The following is a 16,620-nucleotide window of genomic DNA, read 5'->3' on the forward strand; positions in this document are numbered from 1 at the left end:
CTCTAGCACTCTCCCGCCCCGGCCCTGCTCCCACGGTGGTGTCTAGCTCCTTCCGAATATGAGTGATTTTATCTGCAAAAAACTTTGCAAAATCATTGCAGGAGATCTTGGGGTCTTTACAAGGCCCCGGTGGTAAAGGTGGTTCCGTTAATTTGCGGACCACCTGAAAGAGTCTCCTGCTACTATTTTCTGCAGATGCAATAGAGGCGGTGAAGAAAGTCTTCTTCGCCGTCGCTATCGCCACTTGGTAGGCTCGACGTTGAGCTCTAACCTGTGTCCGGTCAGATTCGGAGTGAGTTTTTTGCCACCGACGCTCTAGCCGTCTCAGCGATTGTTTCATTGCCCTCAGCTCCGGGGAAAACCACGGGGCTGTCCGGGCTCCATGCAATCGGAGAGGGCGCTTCGGAGCCAGACAGTCGATAGCCCTGGTTAACTCCGCATTCCAGCGGGCCACCAGGGAATCAGCTGAAAGGCCATCAACATGGGATAAAGCATCCCCTACCACTCTCTGGAAACCATTTGGATCCATTAAGTGGCGGGGGCGGACCATCCGAATTGGTCCCACCTCCCTGCAGAGGGGAAGGGTCGCGGAGAAGTCCAGTTGCACCAGGAAGTGATCTGACCATGGCACTTCTTTGGTTTCATTTTTACTTAGTGTCAGATCACCCACGTCGCTAGAGGTGAATACCAGGTCTAAGGCATGTCCATGACTATGAGTTGGGCCCAACTTATTCAGGGACAGCCCCATGGAGGCCATGCTTTCCACGAAGTCCCGAGCGGCCCCTTGTAAGGTCGTGTCGGCGTGGATGTTAAAATCCCCTAGGACAACCAAACTAGGTGTCCCCAGGAGAACATCCGCCACGACCTGAAGCAGCTCGGACAGGGAATCCTTGGTGCAGCGGGGAGGTCGGTACACCAAAAGGAATCCTGTACTGCCCCTATTGCCCAACTTCCAGAACATGCACTCAGAAAACTGGGTCTTCCCAACAGGACGCCTGATGCAAACTAATGACTTCCTAAAAATCACTGCAACCCCCCCTCCCCGCCCACATGACCTGGGTTGCTGTGCATAAGAGAAACCCGGTGGGCAAGCGGCAGCAAGGACAGGCCCGTCTGCCTCATTCAACCAGGTCTCTGTCACACAAGCCAGGTCAAATCCTCCATCCACAATCAGGTCGTGGATGGCAGTGGTTTTATTCATCATTGACCTGGCATTACACAGCAACACCTTCAGGTTATGTGGGTTTCCCCTGTTGATTCCAGTACCCATCTGGTCAAGGCCAGACCCGGAGGCAGGGATAGTCTTCAAACAACGACTAAACCTGCCTCCTCGGTAATGGAGAGAGAAGTTCTTTTTTTTAAAGGAGGACATTGAAGAAGGAGAAAACCTGCATTTGCTGGATCCGTTCCCTTCGGTATCAGTTTTATAGTTTTGCTTTTCATCTTTTAATTTTCATCTGTTATCTGTTGCTATGCTTGTTCTCTCTCTTATATGCATTATATTCATTTTCGTTAAAAATGAAACAGAAAAGCTATACCAAAAAGATAAATAAATTCCTTTCAGCGCTTCCGCCTGCAAGTCTTCACACCAAATAGTCTGTAGCCTGCAAATTTTTGTCAGATATGCATGACATATTTCCTATCTAAATTTGACTGCCTCCTCCAGGTGATTTGAATATACTTCTCCATCGACATGCAAATGTATTTTCTTTTCAAAAAACACAAGTGGTTTCTTTCAAATGAATCAGACCCTGAGTTCAAATTACACCCCTTCTGCTGTGTTAGCTTCTTGAGATCTGGATGAGCTACCAGAATTCAAGATGAGCCCATCCATATGCCTTTTCCTTGAGAGGGCGTCTCTGCTTATCACATCGCCGTGTCAGCAGACGCGTCCTTAAATACCTTGAAAACATATTGAGGTTTTGTCCAAATGCTAATTTGTTTAATTGATTAAATGAGTCAAATTACAGAGGATTAATCACACGTACAGACTTCTTTTTTAATCAAGCTGCTGAAAATATGTCAAGCACACGTCAGTGAATATTCAACACCAAAGCAGGTGTATCACTCTCTGACACACACACACACACACAGAGAGAACTAGGGTTTATTGGGGTGCAAGGCCACCCCATCCAATAGCCTGGGTGCCCCTCAATAACAGATAACCGTGCAATCGCTACCACCACATCTTAAGCCCTGAAATAACTCATCTCCAATATTTATTACATTGATATCCCAAGGTTCTTCTCACAACGATTCTGTGAGGTAGGCTAGGCTGAGAGGCCGTGACTGGGCCATTGAAGCTCCACAGCCGACTGGAGATTTGAACCCGAGTCTCTCCCTAGTCCGGCACTCTAACCACTACACAACCGCTGCCTCTGAAGGGCTACAGGTTCCCCTCTCCTGCCGTACCAAGTCAAATTGCTTCAAGAACAGGCATCCGTTTAGCGAAGACTTGGAAGAAACAAGATTTACCAACTATCAAAGAATGGCAGATGAAGATGATGGACTAGATGGAACTTGCCGAACTGACCGAGAGACTCCGAGACCAGAGAGAAGAGACAGTGGAAGAAGATTGGAAGAAGTTTAAAGAATATTTGAAAAAAATATTGCAACTCATTACCAAACTTAAAACCATGGAGAGACCTGGTTTGAACAAAGACATTGGATTCTTATCCCATTATACATGACTAAGCCATTTTTCACCTTCTCACCCCTTGGCTTTTCCTGTAAGACCTATTGCAGTCGTTAAGAGTCGTCAACAGGCTCATCTCAGCTATCTGCCAATCTCCCATTCCCACCACCCTTCTGAGTAATACCCCTCCCCACCTTCTCACTATATAGAAGGGTCTGGCAACTTCTGTTTCAGTGTATCTGAAGAAGTGTGCATGCACACGAAAGCTCATACCAAGAACTAACTTAGTTGGTCTTTAAGGTGCTACAGGAAGGAATTTTTTATTTTGAAAAAAATATGTTAATATTTAAATCTTAGAATAGCTTTGGAAGTGGATATAGGCTGTAGGGTTAGAAGTAGAAGATAGGGTATTTTAAAACAGTATTATTTGCAAGTGATAAAAGGTGAAGTTATTTTAAGTGTGATAAAAAAAAAAGATGGTTAGAAATTATGATATATGTAAACTGCTAAAGATGAAGTAAAATGAAAATCAGATAGGGGGACTTGGGGAAGCCCACCTAACAATGTTTAGAAAAATAAGGATATGACAAGAATTGGTTTGTATCGTTTGTCTTTTCTGTTTGTGTTTTTTATTTGTGTTATAAAATGAATATACTTTTTTGAGAAAATAAAAAAGAGCAGGCATCTGTTTTCTGCCTGTTGCAGCGTGGCTCGCTGTCTCGAGTCGTCAGGAGGTTTTAAAGCAGTCGGACAATGCGCAGGTCCCGGTCCAACACTCTGACCAGCACATCTCACAGACTCAAGACTCATCGGCGCATTAAACGGAGCACAGGCTGCTTCCAGCCGTGGGCGGCACTTGTGGGAAAGAGTGAACACGTTTGTCGTTGAACCTGAGAGGTGAGCAGCTACATGGCTGCACAGCTTGTGTATAGTGGTACCTCGGGTTAAGAACTTAATTCGTTCCGGAGGTCCGTTCTTAACCTGAAACTGTTCTTAACCTGAAGCACCACTTTAGCTAATGGGGCCTCCTGCTGCCGCCACGCCACCGGAGCACGATTTCTGTTCTTATCCTGAAGCAAAGTTCTTAACCTGAAGCACTATTTCTGGGTTAGCGGAGTCTGTAACCTAAAGCGTATGTAACCTGAAGCGTATGTAACCCGAGGCACCACTGTACTTGTCAAATGCAGCATGTAAACACTCGTTGCAGGAGAAGGATTTAGTGGGTGAGCTTCTACCTTGGGTGCAGAAGGTTCTGGGTTCAATTCCTGGCATCTCTTGGTAGGGTTGGGAAACAGCTTCCCGTCTTCTTCCTATCTTTAAATCAGCCCCATATTTCGAACGCTGAGGATTGGAATCTTAATTTCTTTTTAAGGAAAAGACTGCAGCTTAAATGGGCAGGGCAGCTGCCCTGCATGCAGAAGATTTTCGGTTCAATCCCAAAGATCTCCGGAAACCCCTGGAGAGAGCCTGCCGGAAACCCCTGGAGAGAGCCTGCCAGTCAGTGTAGACAATATTGAGTTAAATGAACCCCTGGGCTAACTTGGTTGGAGCCAGCAGCTCCCAATGTTCCTACGAGAGCCTCCTCTGAAAGATATAAAATGAAGAGACATCTTTTTCTCTCTCTCACCAAAGCACTCAGCACACCAACAGACAGATAGACCCCCCCTTTCTGAGGCGGGAACACCTCCAGGGACTCCCCGCAGGTAGACCACTCCTGGCTGGAGAGGCTCTATCTGGCCTCATCCTCACAGACCTAGGAGAAACGTTTATCCCACTTTAGGGATGACGTCTAGACGGAGCGGATTTTGCCCAAGGGGTCAGCTGTGAGCTTCCTTGGCCCCAAATCGCTTGACAGATCTCCATCTAGTGCCATTTTGCTTCCCAGTGTCGCCTGCACACCATATCTTTAAAGCACTGCTCCCCCACAAAAAGAACCCAGTATACTGTAATTTACAGAACTACAGTTCACAGCATGTCCAACAACCTACTTTTAACACCCCCATCCAATAACCTGAGAACTATAGTTTACTTCTCCCAGAGCGACAATTCCCAGCACCCATGACAAACAACTTTTATCACACACACCCCAAGAATCCTGAAAACTGCAGTTCACCCCTCGCAGCGCTACATTTCCCAGCACCCCTGACAAACTACATTTAAAGCAGCCACACACCCCAATAACCTGAGAACTGCCATTTACCTCTTTTAAAAAAGCTACAGTTCCCAGCACCCCAACAAACTACATTTAAAACACACCTACCCCTCCAGAATCCTGGAAACACTTTAGTTCGCCCCTCACAGAGCTACAATTCCTAGCACCCTCGACAAACGACAATTCCCATATTTTTTGTGGGGATCGAATGTGCTTCCGAAAGGTCCCCAATCCAGTTCATCCATCCTTCCTGGGCCAAATTTGGCACAAGGTCCGCCAGTTGCCGACCCAGGTCACCAAGCAGACTCTGCGGGAAGCCCCTTCCCCTTCCGAGACTCACCTGGGGGGAGAAGACCCTCCTCTCCTCCTCTGGGCCCCAGAGATGAGGGTGCAGCCAGCTTCTCCCTATCCCTCCGGCCGGCATGGAGAGCCTCCTGGGACAGTTCCAGGAGGCCATGGCGCCTTTTCGGCTCGGAGCATCTGTCGACAACAACCTCTCCTTCTTCTTCTTCTCCTCCTCACCTGCCTGAGCCGGTCTGACCTCCAGCTCGGCTGAGAGAGGCGTTCCATCTTTCCCTTGGGCTGCTCCTCCTCCTCCTAATTGTCACATTCCCTCGAAATTACATCATGGAGGCCCAACGATGGAAGGAAGCCTTCAAAAACATCAGGGAGGCTGCATGCACAGCGACAGAATTAAAGCACATTCTCCCGTGGGAATGTGGTGGTGTTGTTGTTTAAAAATAATAATATTCATTTTCCTATTTCATTCATTACATACATCTCAAATTCTGAACATTTACTATATATTCCTCCCTCCTTCCCCTCCAAGACTTCCCCCAACTTCCGCTTCTGGTTTGTTTCTCCTTTCACCCGCTTTGCTATCTCAACAGAAAACAACAACAACAACAACAATTTGTTTATTTATTTATACCCCGCCCATCTGGCTGGGTTTCCCCTGGGCGGCTTCCAACAAAACACTAAAATACAATAATCTATTTAAAAGCTTCCCTAAAGAGGGCTGCCTTCAGATGTCTTCTAAAAGTCTGGTAGTTGTTCTTCTCTTTGACATCTGGTAGGAGGGCGTTCCACAGGGAGGGCGCCACCACCGAGAAGGCCCTCTGCCTGGTTCCCTGTGACTTCGCTTCTCGCAGAGAGGGAACCGCCAGAAAGCCCTCGGAGCTGGACCTCAGTGTCCGGGCAGAATGATGGGGGTGGAGACGCTCCTTCAGGTATACTAGACATAACATCAAACCTAAAAACATAGAAATAAAAGTAAATACACCATCCTATTTCACCATCTTCTAAACATTTTCTGATGCTGATAATGTGGATGTTTATTTAAATCCTGCCATCCAGTCTATTGCCTTTCTTTGTTTCTGCAAATATAATATGAATGGTTCCCAATCTTTTTCAAAGTCTCTGTTGTCTTTTTCTCTTAGTCTATCTGTCATTTTTTGCCAGTTCTGCATAGTTCATCAACTTCTATTGCCGTTGTTCTTTAGTTGGTATTTCTCCAGTCTTCCAGTTTTGTGCAATCAATGTGTTGTTGTTTTTTAAGAGTGCTGGGAACTCTAGATCTGCCCATGGGGAAACTACGGTTCCCAGGATTAAGAACATATGGAAAGCCTGCCGAATCGGGCCAAAGGGGGCGCAACCAGTTCAGCTTCTGATTCTCACCTTGGCCAACCAGAGGCCTGTGGGGAACCGTCAGGATTCGAACTCTTTCTCCTCCTATGGTTTCCAGCGACTGGTATTCAGACGCACTGCTGCCTCTGGCTGTGGAGGTTCTGGTAACCTCCGTTAATTAATACATCCAATCCTCTTTTAAAGGTAAAGGGACCCCTGACCATTAGGTCCAGTCGTGGCCGACTCTGGGGTTGCGGCGCTCATCTCGCTTTACTGGCCGAGGGAGCTGGCGTACAGCTTCCGGGTCATGTGGCCAGCATGACTAAGCCGCTTCTGGCGAACCAGAGCAGCGCACGGAAACGCCGTTTACCTTCCTGCCAGAGTGGTACCTATTTATCTACTTGTACTTTTGACGTGCTTTTGAACTGCTAGGTTGGCAGGAGCAGGGACCGAGCAACGGGAGCTCACCCCGTCGAGGGGATTCGAACCGCCGACCTTCTGATCGGCAAGTCCTAGGCTCTGTGGTTTAACCCACAGTGCCACCCACGTCCCTAGATATATAATAAATGTTCATAAGTGTACCAACCAAGCAAGTACATAGATCAGCAGAGGAAGACCAACCTGAAACCATTCTTGATTCCCAAGCTGACCAAATGTTTTCTCTGCAAGTAGGGGGGGTCAGGGAGCCTTCCCACTGTATCAGGAATTGAGTAATCAGCATTTTAATGGGTGACAGACTATCAGGAAAGGCAATCAGGAAAGGCATATAACCTGGCAGACAGGGAAAATGCGTTCAGATTTCTGCTGTAGACCGCCTTTTCTGTGATGTAGGTATGTGGGGTGGTGGTCTTGGGTTACACCCCTTCTGTAATGTATGTATGATGTGTGGAGGGGTGGTCTTGAGCTCCAGGGCAGGGAATTTAAAATGTCTAGACGTTGTTCGAGGTCCTTCTCCTTTCCTGCGTGTGAGGGGAGCCCCCTGTTGCAACAGATCACTAAAGATCAGGCTTACGAGCTGCTTTGCTTCTCGATATTCTCTGCTTGGCCTCTGTTATTTTCTCCTACCAATAGGGAACCCACATAAGGACTCTATATGGGCTCTTGGATACCCCATAAGGGAAAAAGGGCAGATTTTGTTTACAACATTCTTTCCTTGGATGTTTTTAAGCAAAGGTTGGACGGCCGTCTGTCATGGATGCTTTTGCTGAGATTTGTGCCTTGCAGGGGGTTGGACTGGATGACCCCTGGGGCCCCTTCTAAGATTCTATGATTCTATCCTTATGCAAGACAGCTTGCTCTTAAAAATACAGAAGATCAGCCACCAGATGAAGCAGAAGGCCGGGCAGGAAAGTTGTGCACAACTCCCTGGAACCTTCTACCTGGAAAGGTAGGCAATGATCTCTGATTGGCAGCTCCTCCTAAGGAAACACAGCGAAATTTGAGCGAAGGGCACCTGCAAAAGTTGCACAGTGGAATTGGAAGTGAACTTTGTCCTGACCAGCTGGGCAAACACGAGCAGCGCCCAGCCCAGCCCACAGTTTGCCACTTACCCCAGCAGCTGATAACTGGGGCCAGTTAGGCAGATTTTTGATATCTGAGATGTAGCAAAGCCGCTTTCCTTCTCCTGCCTGCTCCAAAGGGAAGGAGCTTCTGGGGTGCAAAGGATCTGGGAAATTGGTAGATTGCCAGCAGGCTGCCGAGTCTTTCTCAGTAGACCAGAAAGCATTTCTCGACTCTGCTCTAACTGTAAGCAAGCTCTGAGCCTCAGTGTTCCGCAGATGTAAAATGGGCCTGCGTGCTGCACCACATTGTTTTTTCCTCCTCCCTCCCAATCGCTTTTCCTTTTGTGCCGTGTCTGTCTTATTCCTTCATGCTTCCAAGCTGACTTGGAAGGCTTTTCCAGCAGTGAACAGTGGGTTAAAAAATGGTTTGAACGGATGAATAAAAATATTCATTCTGGCCTGGTGTGAATCTCCCTCCCTCCCTCCCTCCCTCGCTCTCTCTCTTTCTCTCTCTCTGTTTTTCACCTAGAAATATGAGTGGTTATGAATGAAAACCTATAGCCTGGGTAGGCCTGGGGGCTGGATCCGCCTCAATCGCCTTCTAAATCCAGCCCACAGACGGTCTGGGAATCAGTGTGTTTTCACGTGTGTAAAATGTGTCCTTTTATTTAAAATGCATCTCTGGGTTACTTGTGGGGCATAGGAATTCGTTCATTATTTCTTTCAAAATATAGTCCGCCCCCCCCACAAGATCTGAGGGACAGTGGACTGGCCCTCTGCTGGAAAAGTTTGCTGACCCCTGATCTAAAGCTACGTGGAACTGTTGCACAGATTAGGGAAGATCAGAGGAAACCTCGCTGGCTCCTCCATCCTACGGAGGTTGCCCTTTCTCTATACCCAACACGGTCATGTTTTCCGTCTCGCCGCAGGTATGATGTCACACCTGAGCAGGAGGGAGGTGAGTTCTGCAAACCCAAGTGTCCAATTACAGAGCGATTCCTTTGCAGTCTCAGAGAAGTTTCATCACCGCAGATGGCTGAGCGGATCATTTTTGCCCTGTGAATCACTCGGCAGACACGCAACATCTGGCCAAAGGTGGTGTTTACAGGATCATAACAAGGAGGCCGGAAGACTTGAGGCACAAAGCTCATCTGCTTTCTCTCTCTTTCCGTATCCTGCTTTTCTCTTCTAGCTCTGCCTGCTGTTCTAAACAAAATCTGCCCTTTCTCCCTTATGGGGTATCCAAGAGCCCGTATAGAGTCCTTACGTAGGTTCCCTATTGGTAGGAGAAAAGAACAGAGGCCAAGCAGAGAATATTGAGAAGCAAAGCAGCTAGTAAGCCTGATCTTTATTGATCTGTTGCAACAGGGTGCTCCCCTCGCACACGGGAGAGGAGGAGGACCCACAACAAAGGTGTGCCTGCCCTTATTTTAAACTCTCTGCCCCACATACCACCCCACCATACATCATATATACATCACAGAAGTGGTGTAACCCAAGACCACCACCCCCACAAACATCATATCTGTTGTTTAGTCGTTTAGTCGTGTCCGCCTCTTCGTGACCCCCTGGACCAGAGCACGCCAGGCACTCCTGTCTTCCGCTGCCTCCCGCACTTTTGTCAAACTCATGCTGGTCTCTTCGAGAACACTGTCCCACCATCTCGTCCTCCGTCGTCCCCTTCTCCTTGTGCCCTCCATCTTTCCCAACACCAGGGTCTTTTCCAGGGAGTCTTCTCTTCTCATGAGGTGGCCAAAGTCTTGGAGCCTCAGCTTCAGGATCTGTCCTTCCAGTGAGCACTCAGGGCTGATTTCCTTCAGAATGGAGAGGTTTGATCTTCTTGCAGTCCATGGGACTCTCAAGAGTCTCCTCCAGCACCAGAATTCAAAAGCATCAATTCTTCGGCAATCAGCCTTCTTGATGGTCCAGCTCTCACTTCCATACATCACTACTAGGAAAACCATAGCTTTAACTGTACGGACCTTTGTTGGCAAGGTGACGTCTCTGCTTTTTAAGATGCTGTCCAGGTTTGTCATCGCTTTTCTCAAACTCCAGACCACCCCCAGAAACATCATACCTACATCACAGAAAGGGCGGTCTACCACAGAAATCTGAGTGCGTTGTTTACCTCCTGTCTGGCAGGTTACCTGTTAATGCTCACTTGATTGTATACCCTGGGGAGCCTGGCCAGTCTTTTGTAATGATAAATACTTAGTTCCTGAGCCAGGTCACAGACTCACCCTATTCATACACAGACATGTTGTTCTTATATTCAACTAATAAAATATTTTTTAAAAAAATTTGCCCAGTGCTATGGATTTTTTAAAAAAGGAGGATGGCTTAGGAGTGGACAAATCTGTCAATTTCGGCTGCCATCTGCAGTTTGAGACTTATCTGCACCAGCTTGCAATGTTCAAAGTCCTCACGATGATTTGCCAGCATCTTAGTGCGTATTTTAAAGCGTTGGGAAATGGCTGAGGTTATTGGCAGACCCCTTAATGATTTCCCTGCTTATTGTAGCCATTGTTAATGGGCCGTGCTAAACGACGCTGGATGGTTCTTAATTGCCTTTTAATTGCCTCTTTCATTTTCTAGAAATTGTCCTGTACAGAATGCAAATTGCAAATAGAATTCAATTTGCTGCGCCATAAAACACAATCTAAGAAAGAAAAGAAGCGATCGTGAAGTGGTTAAATAACTAAAGATCAATTTGAATATTGAATGCAATGGGTGCTGTTATGAGAATTCTAAGGTCGCAAATACAGAATAAATGTTCATAAACGTACAAGGCAAATACACATGCATAAGTATAGTGCCTGAGAGCAATCCTGAAGCCATTTTGACTCTCCCAAATTGACTTCAAAATTTTCTTTGCAAGGAGGAAGGAAATGGGAAAAGCTTTCCAATTGTCTTTTGACTCCTAGGGGCTTATACCTTCCTTTTCAGATACAGTCTGGCAAGTATCTGTTAAACTGAGCAAACTATCAATATACATAAGAGATTCAGGAACTAAAGTATTTACCATCTCAAAGGAATGTCAAGCTACTCAGAAAATGCAGTCAAGTAAGGCATTATCAGGGATCCTGGCAGACAGGAGAGAAGCAACACTCTCAAATTTCTGCTGTAGACCGCCTCCTTCTGCGAAGTAGGTATGATGTTTTTTGGGGGTGGTCTTGGGCTTCAGGGAAGTTTTTAATGTGTGGCATCTTAGTGTATTTTTGGTCTTTGTGGAAGCCGCCCAGAGTGGCTGGGGAAACCCAGCCAGATGGGCGGGGTACAAATAAATTATTATTATTATTATTATTACTACTACTACTACTATTACTATTATTATTGGGCTACAGGGTGGGCAATTTCAAAAATCTTTATAGAGGCTGGCACACCATTGTTGGGGGTTCTCCTCCCTCCTGCGTGTGGTGAGTGGGGACCCTGTTGCAACAGTTTATTTCCTTTAATAAATATCAGGCTTACTAGCCACTTTGCTTCTCAATACAGTGGTGCCCCGCAAGACGAATGCCTCGCAAGACGAAAAACTCGCTAGACGAAAGGGTTTTGCGGTTTTAGAGCTGCTTCGCAAGACGACTTTCCCTATGGGCTTGCTTCGCAAAACGAAAACGTCTTGCAAGTTTGTTTCCTTTTTCTTAACACAGTTAATACAGTTGTGACTTGACTTCGAGGAGCAACTCATAGAACGCAGTGTACATAGTAGCCTTTTTTGAGGTTTTTAAAGACTTTGGTGATTTTTGAAGCTTTTCCAAAACTTTTCCAACACCGTGCTTCGCAAGACGAAAAATTCGCTAGACGAAAAAACTCGCGGAATGAATTAATTTCGTCTTGCGAGGCACCACTGTATTCTCTAGTTGGCCTCTGTTATTTTTCTCCTACCAATAGGGAACCCACTTAAGGGCTCTACACTTAAGGGCTCTAGATACCCCATAAGAGAACTAAACGTATTCTTTCTTATGACAGTGTGCTGTTCCCTCACAGCCTTTCTCAACCTGTGGGTCCCCAGAGATTGTTGAACTACAACTCCCATCACCCCTAGCTAGCAAGGCTGGCGCTCAGGGATGATAGGAGTTGTAGTCCAACAATGGAGCTGGTGGATGACTGAGAGGTCCTCAGATCAGTTTGGGAACTCCTAGAGGGTCCTGGAAAACAAGCAGTAGTAAAAACTATGCTGGTGAAATGCTGGTGTTCACAGTGAAAACCATCTCATGCTTGTGGCTAGGACTGGAGCAAGCACAGGGTACGTCTGTCCTCATGGCCAGTCGAAGGGAGAAGGAGAGGGAGGGGGCAGGAAACAGGAAGAGAGGAGAAATGACATCACACACAGCCCCCTCTTCCATTTACATTTTCTATTGTCTATCTGCCTCTCAGCAAGACAGCTCTGTGGCATTAACCCCTTCTCGTGCTAACTAGCAAGAACATGCATTTGTTAGGTGTGGCTGCTGGTCTCCCAAATTTTGGTCAGCCGCTGTCTCGCTAACGTATAACTTACCTCGCAGGGCTGTTGTGAGGAGATAATGTGGAGGGGGAAGAACTGCATATGCCACCCTCCTGGGAGAAAAAGGTGGGATACAGTGGTACCCCGCAAGACGAATGCCTCGCAAGACGGAAAACTCGCTAGACGAAAGACTTTTCCGTTTTGGAGGTGCTTCGAAAAACGAATCTCCCTATGGGCTTGCTTCGCAAGACGACAATGTCTTGCAAGTTCCTGCGGGGTTTTTTCCCTCCCCCCTTTTTTCTAAGCTGCTAAGCCGCTTATCAGCTGATCCGATCAGCAGTTAGCCGCTAAAAGCCGCTAATAGCGCTAATCCGTCAATGGGCTTGCTTCGCAAGACGAAAAAACCGCTAGACGAAGAGAATCACGGAACGGATTCTTTTTGTCTTGCGAGGCACCACTGTATGTATAAATGTAATAACTCAATAAATACATCATCAACTGATTGTTCTTATTTATTGATCATTACATTATTATTATTATATTATTATTATTACTACTACTACTACTACTAGATTTCTTACCCTCCCTTCCACATTAGGTCTCAGAGTTAGGGCTGCACCAATACAAAATTCAATATTTAAAAGTAGTTTTGAAACAAATTACAGGAATAGGGCAGATCTACTTGCATGTCTTTCTCATGAATATATGCATCTCTACACACACTTACTCCTAACCGGTGTAGCAGTTAAGAGTGTCAGGCTAGGACTTGGGAGATCAGGGTTCAAATTCTGCCCGTGTGATTCTTGATGTCAGAAAACAGAGAACACAATAGGAGAACACTTCAATCTCCCAGGACATTCTATACAAGATCTCAAAGTAGCTGTTTTACTACAAAGGAATTTCAGAAATAGACTGGAAAGAGAAGCTGCTGAATTGCAATTCATTACCAAACTTAAAACCATGGAGAGACCTGGTCTGAACAAAGGCATTGGATTCTTATCTCATTATACATGACTAAGCCATTTTTCACCTTCTCACCCTTTGCCTTTTCCTGGAAGACCTATTGCAGTTGTTAAGAGTCGTCAACAGGCTCATCTCAGCTATCTGCCAATCTCCCATTCCCACCACCCTTCTGAGTAATACCCCTCCCCACCTTCTCACTATATAGAAGGATCTGGCAACTTCTGTTTCAGGGTATCTGAAGAAGTGTGCATGCACACGAAAGCTCATACCAAGAACTACCGTATTTTTTGCTCTATAAGACTCACTTTTTCTCTCCTAAAAAGTAAGGGGAAATGTTTGTGCGTCTTATGGAGTGAATGCAGGCTGCGCAGCTATCCCAGAAGCCAGAACAGCAAGAGGGATCGCTGCTTTCACTGCACAGCGATCCCTCTTGCTGTTCTGGCTTCTGAGATTCAGAATATTTTTTTCCTTGTTTTCCTCCTCCAAAAACTAGGTGCGTCTTGTGGTCTGGTGCGTCTTATAGAGCGAAAAATACGGTAACTTAGTTGGTCTTTAAGGTGCTACTGGAAGGAATTTTTTTATTTTGACTATGGCAGACCAACACGGCTGCCTTTTTATAGACATTTTTGGTGGGTTAGAGGAGGGCATTGCAAAATCCGGAGAGGTGCAGGTTGTGGAGAATGGCTGTTCCAGTTCTTACACTGTTTCAAGAAGCGCAGGAGCTCCTTCGTTAAAACAGGAACCGAGCCAAATTTATCCGCCATCTCCAGTTTGGCGGCGGGAAAAAGTTAATGTGTTAGTTTTCGGCTCATGGCGGTGTTTGTCTTGGAAACCACAGCTGCCTCTCGCGTTGATCTAAATCTGCTTTCAGTAAAATGAATTAGCTTGTAAAAAAAATATAGATGGGGGAGGCGATGGCTGTGGTCAGAGATACAGATAAATATATAGATATATATATATGGCCTTCCGATGATGTGAAAGTCTTGCTGCTCTGCTACCATCAAGCTGAATGTCCCTCGAATGGCTGTAAACATTTCAGGGTCTTTTGGCATAATTCTCTCTTTTACTGGGGTGGGGGGTGGAATTTGGTACATTTCAAGCAAGGAACAGAGAATGCCTCTTTCAAGATGGTATTCATCAGTTAGGTAATAAAGCTCTGTTTAAATCAGGCGACAGCCCAATTAAGAGCGAATTCAATTCGAGAAACGGAATGTGAGCTGCAGACATTCACTCAGCGGGTAGAGACTTCTGTGCCAGGGGAAAGGTGCACCAGTCGGATTTCTGCCTGACGGTTACAGGTGTTTTTGCCCACAATGACAATGGGGTCGCGGTGGGGAGGGGGATAGCCCTAATTTAGGGCTGTGGACCAGAGCTGAGAGGGCTAGAATAAAGCACAGCTCAGAAATGGCGTGAAGTTGTGTCAAGGAAGGTTTTATTCCTGCAGATCTTACTGGGATTACACCGCCAGATTGGGGAAGCAGGCCGCAACACGACTTCTGCCTAATTACAAAGCTGAAAGAAAACGGGATATATACTGCATGGGTGCGCATGTGATTTTATGTAGATTATACCAAAACAAGAGCAGCGGCCCCATCGTGGTACGAAAGGCGATCTCTTCCCTTTGAGAGAAGTGAGATGCCCATTTGACAACGGTCTATTTATCAGCCATTTACCTTCCCGCTGGAGCGGTACCTATTTATCTACTTGCACTTCGTGCTTTCAAACTGCTCGGTTGGCAGGAGAAAATTAATATAATATTAATTAATTAATTAATTAATATTATTATTAATAATAATGCTAGGCAAACATGTGGGCCGCCTAGCTAAACCTTTCCCCGTGACCCCTGGGAGAATCATAAAATTGTAAAGTAGGGTCATCTACCCCAGGGGTCAGCAATTTTTTTCAGCAGAGGGCCGGTCCACTGTCCCTCAGGCCTTATGGAGGGCCGGACTATATTTTGAAAAAAATATATGAACGAATTCCTATGCCCCACAAATAACCCAGAGATGCATTTTAAATAAAAGCACACATTCTACTCATGTAAAACACGCTGATTCCTGGACCGTCCGCGGGCCGGATTGAGAAGGCGATTGGGCCGGATCCGGCCCCTGGGCCTTAGTTTGCCTACCCCTGATCTAACCCAACTGCATTCAATGCAGGAATCTCAAACCCACAATCCCTAATCCAATCTGAAACCATTTGTAGTTCAAGCTTTGCATGCAGAACGTCCTGGGTTTGATCTCCAGATCATAGCTGTCAACTGTCCCTTATTTGGCGGGAAAGTCCCTTATCCCAGCGCCGTGTCCCCCTGCTGTCCCTTATGGATGATGTCCCTTAAATTTCCCGGGTTTCAAAGGAAGCAGCTCCTCTCCCTCCCTCCCTGCCGACCAGGGAGGAGGGAGGCTCCAACTCTGAGAACGACTGGGGGGTGGAGCTTGCATGCCTTGTGCCAATCAAATCGGCCGCGTTCCTGGGGACTCGCCTTTGCTCAGCGCTTCCCAGCGGAGAGGTGACGGTGGTTTTCCTTGCTGCATCCCCTTTGCCGGGTTGCTGCGCTGTGGGAACCACCGCTTGAGGCTTCGTTTGGCTGCTGGCTGGGCTTTCTGCCTTTGGCTCGGAGGGGCTCAGAAGCTGAGCATACCTGTGTTTGGAAAATCCCTTATTCTGGCTGCTGATCCCTTATTTTCGAGGCTGCTAGTCCCTTATTTTCAAATCTGTAAGTTGACAGCTATGGATGAATGAATGATCTGACTGCATACAAGACAGCTTCCTAAGTTCCCAAAAGCTGGAGCCGCACACCACAGGGTGGAGTTCTGCTCCTTTAAAGGACTGGGAAGAATAATCACCAGGAGGGTGTGGGAAACTTATCAGCTTATCAGACCGGCTTCCCCCAGCTTTGCTCAATATGTAGGCCAGGAGAGGAGGATTCAATTTCAGGGCGTGCCGCAAACCCATTCCTAGGCACCCAGCCCAGTTCTCCAGCAAACTCCCTTCACTCTTTTGAGTTATGCAACAAATCTCTGTGACATTTCCCCAGCAAAATGTGTTATGACTGAGATGCACCAGGTTGCAGAACTGCTCTGCGTGGGCCTGGGTTCAAGTGACACGTCGCAAATATTGGGACTTCCTGGTGGCCCAGGTGACGACAAGGGTGCAGAAGTTTGCTTCCTGAGGTGGGCGGGGCCAGAGGCAAAAGTGGGAGGGACAATACATAGCTTACCTTTGTACAACTGCTAGGCAAAAGCAGAGACATCACCTTGCCAACAAAGGTCCGTATAGTTCAAGCTCTGGTTTTCCC

The 16,620-nt window shown here is 46.7% G+C and overlaps 1 protein-coding gene across 2 annotated transcripts in view; it reads right to left on the reverse strand.

Moving 5' to 3' along the window:
* Positions 1 to 5,318, reverse strand: part of TUFT1 (tuftelin 1) — a 55,506-nt gene extending 50,188 nt beyond the window's left edge. For both annotated transcript variants that reach the window (XM_082202408.1, XM_082202407.1), the window contains exon 1: positions 5,128 to 5,318. In XM_082202408.1, coding sequence (XP_082058534.1) covers positions 5,128 to 5,244 — 117 coding nt within the window. In that variant the 5' untranslated portion in view covers positions 5,245 to 5,318. The remainder of the gene's footprint in view (positions 1 to 5,127) is intronic.
* Between the last annotated feature and the right edge of the window lie 11,302 nt (positions 5,319 to 16,620).

The sequence above is a fragment of the Podarcis vaucheri genome (genome assembly GCF_965113315.1).
Source record: "Podarcis vaucheri genome assembly, chromosome: 16".
NCBI lineage: Eukaryota > Metazoa > Chordata > Lepidosauria > Squamata > Lacertidae > Podarcis > Podarcis vaucheri.